Source organism: Brassica oleracea, chromosome C8 (assembly GCF_000695525.1).
Source record: "Brassica oleracea var. oleracea cultivar TO1000 chromosome C8, BOL, whole genome shotgun sequence".
Classification (NCBI taxonomy): domain Eukaryota; kingdom Viridiplantae; phylum Streptophyta; class Magnoliopsida; order Brassicales; family Brassicaceae; genus Brassica; species Brassica oleracea.
The window spans coordinates 25692923-25703817 of record NC_027755.1 but is presented as its reverse complement, the minus strand read 5'-3'; the positions used below and the strand labels follow the sequence as shown (position 1 = coordinate 25703817).

At 40.3% G+C, this 10895-nt stretch overlaps 2 protein-coding genes across 2 annotated transcripts; one reads left to right on the top strand and one right to left on the bottom strand.

Moving 5' to 3' along the window:
* Window positions 1–971: 971 nt before the first annotated feature.
* Window positions 972–2977, top strand: LOC106310754 (zingipain-2-like). The gene is made up of 2 exons (XM_013747972.1): window positions 972–1542; window positions 2250–2977. Exons 1-2 carry the CDS (start codon window positions 1104–1106, stop codon window positions 2846–2848), a joined length of 1038 nt encoding a protein of 345 aa, XP_013603426.1. The 5' UTR covers window positions 972–1103; the 3' UTR covers window positions 2849–2977.
* A 6473-nt stretch (window positions 2978–9450) lies between these two features.
* On the bottom strand, window positions 9451–10280 carry LOC106310620. The gene has a single exon (XM_013747846.1). It carries the CDS (start codon window positions 10170–10172, stop codon window positions 9606–9608), a length of 567 nt encoding a protein of 188 aa, XP_013603300.1. The 5' UTR covers window positions 10173–10280; the 3' UTR covers window positions 9451–9605.
* Window positions 10281–10895: the final 615 nt, after the last annotated feature.

Genomic DNA, 10895 nt, shown 5'->3' with positions numbered 1-10895 from the left:
GTACTTTCAAAATTTGTTGTTAAACTATCACAATTTTGTTACATGTTATAAATTCCATTTTTTAGTGTAACTACAAAAATTTTTTTTTAATAGATTTCTTTATCCTTTCTTTAATTTTTTTTCTTTTTTTTTGAACTATACATAGGTATCGAGCCCCCATCGAAGTGGGTCCAGACTAGTCACGTGTTAGCAGCAGCCTGTGTTTTCAAATTCTTTTAGAACTTTTACCTTCTTTTTATACTTTTAAAACATTATATATTTCAATTGATATATTATTTAAGCGAACAATTTTGTTTGAAACATTTCACTCTAAATTCAACAACCAATTTGTAGTTAATTTGTGACATATATTTTACATTCTCATATTTTAACTAATATTTTTTCTACTTAAATGAAAAAAAAATTTAAATAATTTTTATTAAAGATATACATTTAATTAATATTAAATATTTTTATAGTAAAAAATTCAATTGCCGCTGTTTCCTAGTTTCTTATAATAAAAATTCCTAACTAATTGGGCTACACACTTTACTCAGCCTAATCATCATGCGTTAATATAGCTCTCGGATTGGATATCAGTGGTATTCATATAACCTTTTGAGAGCTAACACACGGAGTATCGTGTCATCGTTCGCTATATTTCTAGTAAATCTTTTGTAGTGCTTATACTTCTTTTAGTTTTTGATAGTAAATCTCTTTTGAAAAACTGAACACAACAAAACGAATAATTTTTATTTCAGAAAAATGAAATTTGAACTTTGGAAGTTGCGGTATCTACGGCCAGACCCCAACAAACGTCTGTAGATTGCGCGAACCTATATTGTCTTGTTCTTCTCAAAAGCAGAAAAAAATATATACGTACGTATTGGGCATTGACTTGATTTCGTAACGTGTAGAAAATTAGCAACGTGAAGCTATTAAAATATCTTATTCATAACATGTAGAATATTCAAACGGAAAAACATGCACCGTATATGCACCTCACTTCATACACTAATCTATAATCTCTATATAAGACCACGTTACCATAGTTTCTTGCCAACCAAGTCATATAAACCTAAGCATTTATAGAAAACATCTCCTACTTTTCTCTATCTAAAAGAATGGCTTCGTTCGTTTTCTTGATTATGTCCATTGTGCTGAGTTACATAACCTCTGGAGCCACATCTCGTGGAGGACTCTTCAAAGCTTCTGCCATGGAGAAACATGTGCAATGGATGTCTCGATTCCATCGTGTTTACTCCGACATTTCTGAACAAGCTAGTAGATTCGAGATCTTTAAGAAGAACTTAGAGTTCGTTGAGACATTCAACATGAATACGAACATAACATTCAAGTTGGATGTCAACCAGTTTTCTGATCTCACCGACAAGGAGTTCCTGGCAAAGTACATGGGCCTAGTGGTCCCCGAAGGTACGAACGAAGTTTCAGAAACCGACAAGACTATGTCGTTTAGATATGAAAATGTCAGTGAAACCGGTGAGAGCTTGGACTGGAGACAGGAGGGGGCCGTTACTTCCGTTAAGAACCAAGGCCAATGTGGTAATTAATTATCATAACTCTATATACTATACAGTACCTTCTAATTTTTTTTAACAATACGTATTTGACTAGATTTAGATTAAAATGATGACACAACGTGTTGATACTTGATACTAGTACAAAGTGCTAACACTATATAGTACAAATTAATGTTCTAAAGTTCAGGTGCCACCTTATGAGGCATCCCGCCTATACAGCAAATCAGTAATAACCGAAACGATTTTCTAAAAATCTGATTTAAATTGCTTAAATCGGTTAAAATTGTCTAAATCAGTTAAAAATTTTAAATCGATCTAATCTGATTTAAATCTGTTAAATCACTTAACATAAAAATAGATGATGACTAATTTAATTATACCATCTTCACCATCAATTATTTCTATAAATAAATGATTATATTTTTCTCTCCAATTTTGTTTTTTCTATATCTAATTTTTAAATATTTCATTAAAGTAATTTGAAATTAAACACATAAAACTTAATATATGTAATATAAATATAAGAAATATAATAAATAAAGAATGCATTGACGTAAAGCCCGAATAATCCGCCTAAATGTTAATGTTAACGCCTAATTACCATCTACCGATTTCTTGAACATTGGTGCAATCATTAGACCACATGTGGTCCACCAAATTTTTGTGTGTTTCTTTCTTATCACAGTTCAAGAGAGAATATAATATGAAATTTCTGGAAATATGGAACAGGATGTTGTTGGGCTTTCTCGGCGGTGGCAGCCGTGGAAGGTATTACAAAGATTGCAAAAGGTGATCTTGTATCCCTGTCGGAACAGCAGCTGGTGGATTGTAGCAGAGACTTTAACAATGGATGCAATGGAGGGATAATGTCAAAAGCTTTCGAGTACATTATTAACAACCAAGGAATCACCACGGAGGATAACTATCCTTACCAAGAATCACAAGGAACATGTTCTTCAGCCACCCAAGTTACTGATTTCGTTGCTGCTACCATAAGCGGATACGAGACGGTTCCAAGTGATGACGAGGAAGCATTGCTAAAAGCGGTGTCTAAACAGCCTGTTTCTGTGGCGATAGCTGGATCAGGGGCTGCGTTTATGCAATACTCCGGGGGGATATTTGACGGAGAGTACTGTGGGACGCACCAGACTCATGCGGTTACGATTGTTGGTTATGGGATTAGTGAAGAAGGGACTAAGTACTGGTTATTGAAGAACTCATGGGGAGAAAATTGGGGAGAAAATGGTTACATGAGAATCAAGAGAGACGTGGATGCACCTGAAGGAACGTGTGGTTTGGCCCATTTTGCTTACTATCCACTTGCATGAATCCTGTTATGTTGTTCGAATATATTTACATGGGGTTGTTCATAGTAATTGACAACATCCTTATCGGATATCTTATGAACTATATACCGGCGTTTTCGTTGGTTATTTCTATTTTGGAATTTATGTTAATGAAACCATGTATGTCAACGTTTTTTTTTTTCCATGTATGTCAACGTTGGTGTAGTAATGTATAACTATTTTGTGGTAATTATTGGATCTATGTCCAAACATATACTGACTAGTCTTTCTGGAAGTAAATAATGGAACTTAGCCACTTCGTAAATGACTCTTATCAAGTTATTAAACCTGGCCCTAGATTCATTGAAAATCATGATGACTCATAACACCGGCTTGAGGTTGAACTTTGGCACTCCTGTCTTGAACAACTTCGAAGAGACAATTTACATCCCAATAGATATTTAGTCCAAAACGTCCTAGCCTCTACCCTCTCAAGCTTCGTCTTCTCCACTTCCTCCTTGCTTCATCTCTTCTGTTTATCGTCGGGTTGCGGCCGGACCAGACGATTCAAACCAGCGGTGGTGGGAGTCCTCAGCCTCCTTGGAGAGATGGTGAGGTCGTGGTGAGCCAGATCTGAGCTGGAGGCATCGTATAGCGGGTAGATCTAGGGTTTGACTTTGAGTAGATCTGGGTCAGATCTCTCTAGGAAGGTTCGCCAGAGTGGCTTTGCGTCGCCTTCGCCGTTCTGGTCAGTTGCTGTCTCCACCGTCTTCCCCTGTCTCCTCTTGCGACCGCTTTGGTAAGAACTTCCCCCTCTTGTTCCAAGTTGAAAAGGCGATATCGAGGCTTATCGTCGGGGACTTCTTCTCGGTAATGGCTTCTCGATAACCATCTGGTGTTTTGTTGAGTTTATTCTCTCTGTTCGCCTGCTATTAGGAGCTCTTGCTCCTCTGTTCCTCAAGCTTCAGAAGAAAGTTGGCCGCTGTCCTCTGCCTCTCTTGGTGTTCTGATGCCGGAATCCTTTGTACTCTGCTCGTGTGGTGGGACCAGAGTCCAGCCGATTAAACCTCTGCTTCCGCCTGCAAGTATCCCACCTGTACTTCATCTACTGGTTTCTTTACACCAGCTAGAATTCTCAGAGCAAGGCGTGGCAGCTTCTTGAGATAGCAATATCTGGAGTGGACTTCACTGCTTGCGATGGCCGGACCAGGACTTGCCGACCCTGCTTCGCCTATCCTTCTGTTGAAGTCACCTTCGGGACGGTCCGCGGTCCCTCGGACTGTTCTCCGGTTGCGATTCTCTATTGATCCGAGCGATTTTGATGCAGGTTCCGGCTTCAAAATCTTCACTTTGGTCTACTGTTAGCTAAAAGGTTGTCTTTCAATCTGTTTAATTAGCTAAGCTTTATTCACATCCTCATGGTTGTGTTCGAACCTTATTAGTCTTAGTGAGTCTTTTTTACCTTTTTTTGTGGCTTGCTAAGGCTCCACTGCTTTGTCTTGTCGACGTAGCGTCTTAGATTCATTAGGATTAGATTCGTGGAAGCCTATTGTATCTCATTGCCTCATTATTAAGTTAATGAAATTCACATACTTAACAAAAAAAAAAGGCTACAAGAAAGAATAAAAGAAGGAAACTGGTGAAAAAGAGGAAGATAAAGACAGAAAAACGCATTGTTTTGCAAAGAACGATAAAAAAGGCTTCCCGGTCAGACTACACCCAGAAACGGCTTCATGCTCCAACTTCAAGGTAGCAAAAGTGTTTGTAAACGCTGATCTTGCAAAGGATTTTCCCAAAGAGATCAACTTTACAAAAGATGGGAAATCATTTCTGGTGGAGTTCAGCTACCCTCGTCTGTCACTCCGGTGCCATACGTGTGGGAAATAGGGAAATATCGAGAAGGTCTGCATTATGAATAAGAAGGATGGGACTACAAAATCTGTAAAAGAGATAATAGCAGAGGGTTACAGAGGAAACACAGAGGTCTCAAAGCAAGTAGTGGAGGTTCCAGAGCACACAACCGAGATATCAAAACAAGTCGTGGAGGTTTCAATACAAACAGAGGAGGTTCCAACAATTGAGGAGCCTCAAAAACAAATAATGGAGGTTTCAAAAGAAGTAGAGGAGGCATCAAAACAAACTTTGGAGATATCAGAACTTGAGGGGATGGAGTCACAACAGACAGGGAGGGTCCAAGCCCAAACTGGAAAAGCAGTGGAAGTAGAAAACAACATGAAAGTAATAACAAAGAAGGAAAGGGAGGACAACGAAGATGAGATAGAGGAGGGGGAATTGGTCACAGATTGGGCTAACGTTACTCCGGGGAAAGCCAGTAGAAGTCCGAAAGCAACACTCAAGTATGGTCAGGTGAGAATTGCGACACCCTCGCGGTACTCAGCTCTGAACGACATAGATGACAACAGAGAGTTGCTGAGCCAAGCAAAGGAGATAAATGCAGTAGACAAGGGGATGGAGACTCAGGAAGTGGAGGAAAATATCGATATTGCATCTCTGGTGGAGGTTGAGACTACCGTAAATGCAGTTGAAAGAAAAGAGGAAACAGTCAGTGTCAAGCAAGATGAAGTAACAACTGCAGTAGGCGGAAGCTCAATGCAGGGAACTACTCTTCGTCCTTCTTTACCAAGAGTCTCAAAGACAAATCACCGGGTCATTCCTGAGATCTCAGGCAAGGACTCAGAACCTCCTAGTCACCTAGGAAAGCGAAGTACTCGCAAATCTTCTCAATGACTGGATTCTTCTGGAACATCATGGGATTCAATAAACCTTCTAAGCACACTGTTGTCAGGAAATGGATCAGGAGAAATGACTTCAAGTTTGACTGTTTAATTGAAACACGAGTAAAGGAGAGAAAGGCGGCGCAAATTGTGTCTTCTGTTTTTCCAGGATGGTCTTTTATGAATAATTATGAGTTTAATAGAAGGGGAAGGCTTTGGATATTATGGAGTTCACAAGTCAGACTAACGCCTGTAAAAAAAACTGATTAGATCATTACTGTTTCTGTTCAAATGGAAGGGGAAGTGGAGGAGTTCTTCTGCTCGTTCATCTATGCTGATAACACGGCGGAGAAAAGAAAGGAACTATGGAGAGACATCGAAGCTCACCAGAATTCTCCTATCTTCAAAAACAAAGAATGGATTCTCATGGGTGATTTTAATGAGATTCTTGACGGAGAGGAACACTCAAGCTATATAGATTCTGGTGTATCTACATCGGGTATGCGGGATTTCGAAGATGTTATACAGCACTGTAGGCTCTTGGATATGGGATATCAAGGACCGAAATTCACGTGGTGCAACAAGCGTAACGAAGGGATTATATGTAAGCAACTGGATCGTATTCTAATCAACGAGAAATGGCTCCATAACCGTAACCAAGCTTATGGAGTCTTTGAGGCTGGTGGCTGTTCAGATCACCTTAGGGGACGGTTCCATCTAACAACTCAAGCAGTTGGGAAGAAGAGACCGTTCAAATTTACTAATGCAGTTGCTGATATGCCGGAGTTGCTTGACACAGTTGCAGATTATTGGAAAGACTGTCAACCTCTTTTCCAATCTACTTCTGCCCTTTACAGATTCTCAAAGTCCCTCAAGGCTTTGAAGCCTCTGATTAGGAGACTCAGCAAAGAGAAACTGGGAGAATTATCAAAAAAAGTCAAGGAAGCCTAGTTGATTCTCTGTGAAAGGCATGAGAAAACTCTCAGAGAACCGAGTCAAGAGAATATGAGTGCAGAACAAGCAGCGGCTGAAAGATGGTAGAGAATCTCAGATATTGAAGAGAAGCTCCTCAAGCAACGATCAAAGCTTCATTGGCTTCACGTGGGAGACAGAAATAACAGGGTGTTTCATAATCATGCCAAGGTCAGGGAAGCAACGAATTCTATCCGTGAGATAAAGTGTTCCTCTGGACACATGGCAACAACGCAAGAGGAAATCAAGCATGAGGCAGATAGATTTTTCCATGAGTTTCTCTCCCGTGAACCGCCAGATATACAGAGCAGATCAGTTGTGGAGCTTCAAGGGATATTACCCTTTAGATGCTCTGATGATGAGAGGGCGATGCTCACGCGACTGGTAACGGAGGAAGAGGTATGAGACATGATCTTTCGAATGCCTAGTAACAAATCTCCTGGCCCAGATGGATTCACCACCGAATTCTTCAAAGCATCTTGGAGTGTAATAGGCAAAGATCTCACTGTTGCGGTCCAGTCTTTCTTCAGCAAGGGCTTCCTTCCGAAGGATGTCAACTCAACCATTCTCGCGCTAATTCCCAAGACAGACACAACAACTGAGATGAGAGACTATCAGCCAATCTCCTGCTGCAATGTCATCTACAAAGTGATCTCAAAAATCATTGTGAACCGTCTAAGAGGATCTCTTCCCCGGTGTATCTCCTACAATCAATCGGCTTTCATCAAAGACAGGCTGCTTGTGGAGAACCTGTTGCTAGCTACGGAGATTGTTAAGGACTATCACAAGGAGGACATCTCACCCCGCTGTGCAATGAAGATCGACATAGCGAAGGCTTTTGACTCTGTTCATTGGCCTTTCCTATTGAATACCTTGCGAGCACTTAACATACCAGAAGAGTTTGTTCATTGGGTGGAGCTTTGTGTCTGCACAGCATCCTTCTCAGTTTAGGTCAATGGAGAACTTGCGGGATACTTCCAGAGCAAAAGAGGACTAAGACAAGGCTGTGCCTTATCTCCTTATCTATTCGTTATCTGCATCAACGTCTTATATAGCATGCTTGACAAGGCCGTGGTAACACACTTGTGTTTCGCTGATGATCTGATGGTGTTCACTGATGGGACCAAACGTTCTATAGAAGGAGTACTCAAAGTTTTTGAAGAGTTTGCCGCCATATATGGATTAAACATTAGCCTGGAGAAGTCAACGCTGTACATCGCTGGTACTTCAGTAGATACATAGACAGAGATCCTCAGCAACTTTCCTTTGGCATCTGGTCATCTACCAGTTCGCTACTTGGGTCTTCCCCTGCTCACAAAACGCATGATGATCACTGACTACATGCCTCTGGTTGAGAAGATCAGGAAGCGCATGAAGTCTTGGACCGGAAGATTTCTCTCCCATGCTGGTAGATTGCAACTCATCAACTCCGTCATTACCAGCATGGCCAACTTCTGGATGCAAGCTTTCACCCTGCCTAGTAGTTGTCTGAAGGAGATCGAGAGCCTCTGTTCGGCTTTTCTTTGGTCAGGTCCGGAACTCAAAACATAAAAGCAAAAGTCTGTTGGAAGGATCTATGTTTGCCAAAAAGTGAAGGAGGATTGGGAATAAGGCCACTGAAGGAAATAAACACAGTCTTCTGCTTGAAGCTAATATGGCGCATCTCCTCTGAAAAAGCTTCGTTATGGGTCCGTTGGATTCATTGCTATCTCATCAGGAAGGGATCCTTTTGGTCAGTTAGTAATACTACAACCTCTGGCTCATGGGTTTGGAGAAAACTCCTCAAGCATCGAGAACTTGCAACACAGTTCCTTCGGATGGAAGTTGGGAATGGGAAACATACCTCCTTCCGGTATGATGTCTGGTCCAAGCTCGGTTGCCTCAAAGTTGCTCTTGGTGATCGCTGCTGATCGACTTAGGCATTGGTGATAATGCCTTATTGTCTGATGTTCTTGGTAGACAGCGAAGAAGGAGAAGGCACAGAGTGAGCATTTTAAATGAGGTGGATAATGAAATAGAGTCTTTTGGGTTAGCTACGAATCAGGGTGATGATATTGCTCTGTGGAAGCAAGAGGACGGCAGATTTGCAAATAAATTTTCTGCTAAAAAAACCTAGGAACAGATTCGCCACAGCCGCCAAGCTTGCAACTGGAGCAAAGGCATCTGGTTCACCCATTCAACTCCAAAGTTCTCCTTTCTTGTCTGGATAGCTGCGCTCAACAGACTGCAAACTGGAGATAAAATGCGGCTTTGGCACACTGGGATAAACGCGACATGCATTCTGTGTAATGCAGCTGAAGAAACCCGTGAACATCTCTTCTTCGGTTGCAGGTACACAAGACAGATCTGGAAGGCTCTTGCGGAGGGTTTGTTGCAAAACAGATTCACCACATACTGGAGTCAACTCATTGCGATCATCACCAGGCCTGGGCTCACTCCCATTAAAAACTTCATTGTCCGGTATGTTTTCCAAACAGCTGTACACTCAATATGGAGAGAGCGCAACGCTCGACGATATGGTGAACAAGAAAGAGAAGCCCAGTGTCTAGCAAAGCTTGCAAATAAAACTGTTAGGCTTTGCCTGCTTTCACTCCAATGGATCCCTAACTTAGGAATTTTATTCTTACTTTCATGAGTCTGATTCTTTGAATCATAAACAGTTGCACATGATGTAAATATGTTTTTGCATGAATAAATTTAACATTCATTCAAAAAAAAAAAAGAATAAAAGATAAAAAAAATTCCGAGAATGCATTCACATAATAAGAGATCAGGCCTGGTCCCAAACTAAAATCCAACAAGCTGGTCTAGTGGTTGCGTCAAATTTTGAAAGTTACGGTTCCAGCACACGTTTTGTGTGTGGAAATTTCTTGCCAAAACATTACGAAAAAATACAATTCTGCTATTTTCTTCCCAAATATTGCAATGGAGCTAGAATTATTAACAACATTACAAGCATGTCTACCAACGAAAACAAGATAAAGAAAATGTAACAATAAAACAAAAATGATGCCATCAAAGTGATTTTTACATCTACTGGATTCAATAATAAAAGGTAACAAAATCAAGCTTCGACTCCGAAACGATGACCCTCACGGTGTCTTCTTCTTGGTCTTGGTCCTTAGAGGAGGAGGAGGAGCAAGAATCTTGCCAGCATAAATCGCTATATCCGTCAAGATCCTCATATTCCAGTTCGCATAAACCATAGGCGTAGGGTGAAAGAAACTCGTCCTACACATCGAAATATTCACAAGCGCAAGAGCTTGATATGCTCTCATGAACCGATAATCTTTAAGATACAAATACTTTAACGCGTTGTCAAGATGAGCATCCACCAATCTATACGCTTTCCTGCAAGCAGCGAACTCTTCTTTGCTTCTACGGTCTTTGGCTTTGGGAAGAAGAGAACCTTCGATGTTGTCAAGCGTTTCTATGGCGTTGATCCATGCTTTTGCCGCGGTTAGCTTCGCGATTGTCTTGATGGATGTGCGTCGTCTGATTAGCTGAGATGTGATGGTTTTATTACAGAACTGGAAGTCGATTGTTTGTTTGCATATTCTGTTGATTAGGTCTTGTGTTGATGGGTCAGGGACGACGGAGATAGACGACGTGAAGGTAATGCAGATGAGAAGAGAGACCAGTAGGTGAACGAATGTCATTGTTTACAAGTAGTTAAATGATATGCTCAAGAATAAGCTAATTGGTGATATGAATATTATATATACTGTTTATCTCTACACGTCTTTGTCTCCATAGAATGTATCGTATATATTCCAAAACGTAGTTGTTAGCCTTCTTTATATTATGATTTTACACGTCAATAATGATCGCGTTTTCGTGATTAACGTAAGAAAAAAATGATGATGAAAAATTTGTTTGGTGATTTGGTTGAAGGCAATGATGTTATGCTTATAGACTACATTTGTGAGTTCCTTTGGTTTGAAGTCTTTCCAATGTAAGTTTGTTGCGTTTCTTTAATATTGGTTTGCCATGTTAGTTTTCATAATGTGTTTAAGAACTAAACTATCTAATAAGTGGGAGTGTTTATGTGAAATTAGACAAAAATCTTTTTGTGGATGTAAACACTCAGTCGTATTAATTTGTTATGATTAGGGATTTAAATATAAAAAGGGTCCCACGAATGAAACTTAACAATGAGTTTGGTACATGGGGATCAATTAAATATGTTGCATAACTTTGGAAACAAACAACTTGGCTTACCAAAATGTGAGTGTGGTGATCAACCATTGTGGTAGGTCAACCAATGATCATCAACTCTATCTACAATTCCCAAGAAAATAAAGAGACCTAGAGCATGATTAATGAGGGTTATTAGGGTGGGGTTCTTATATTCCGATAAGAACCCCACCCTAAGAACCCCC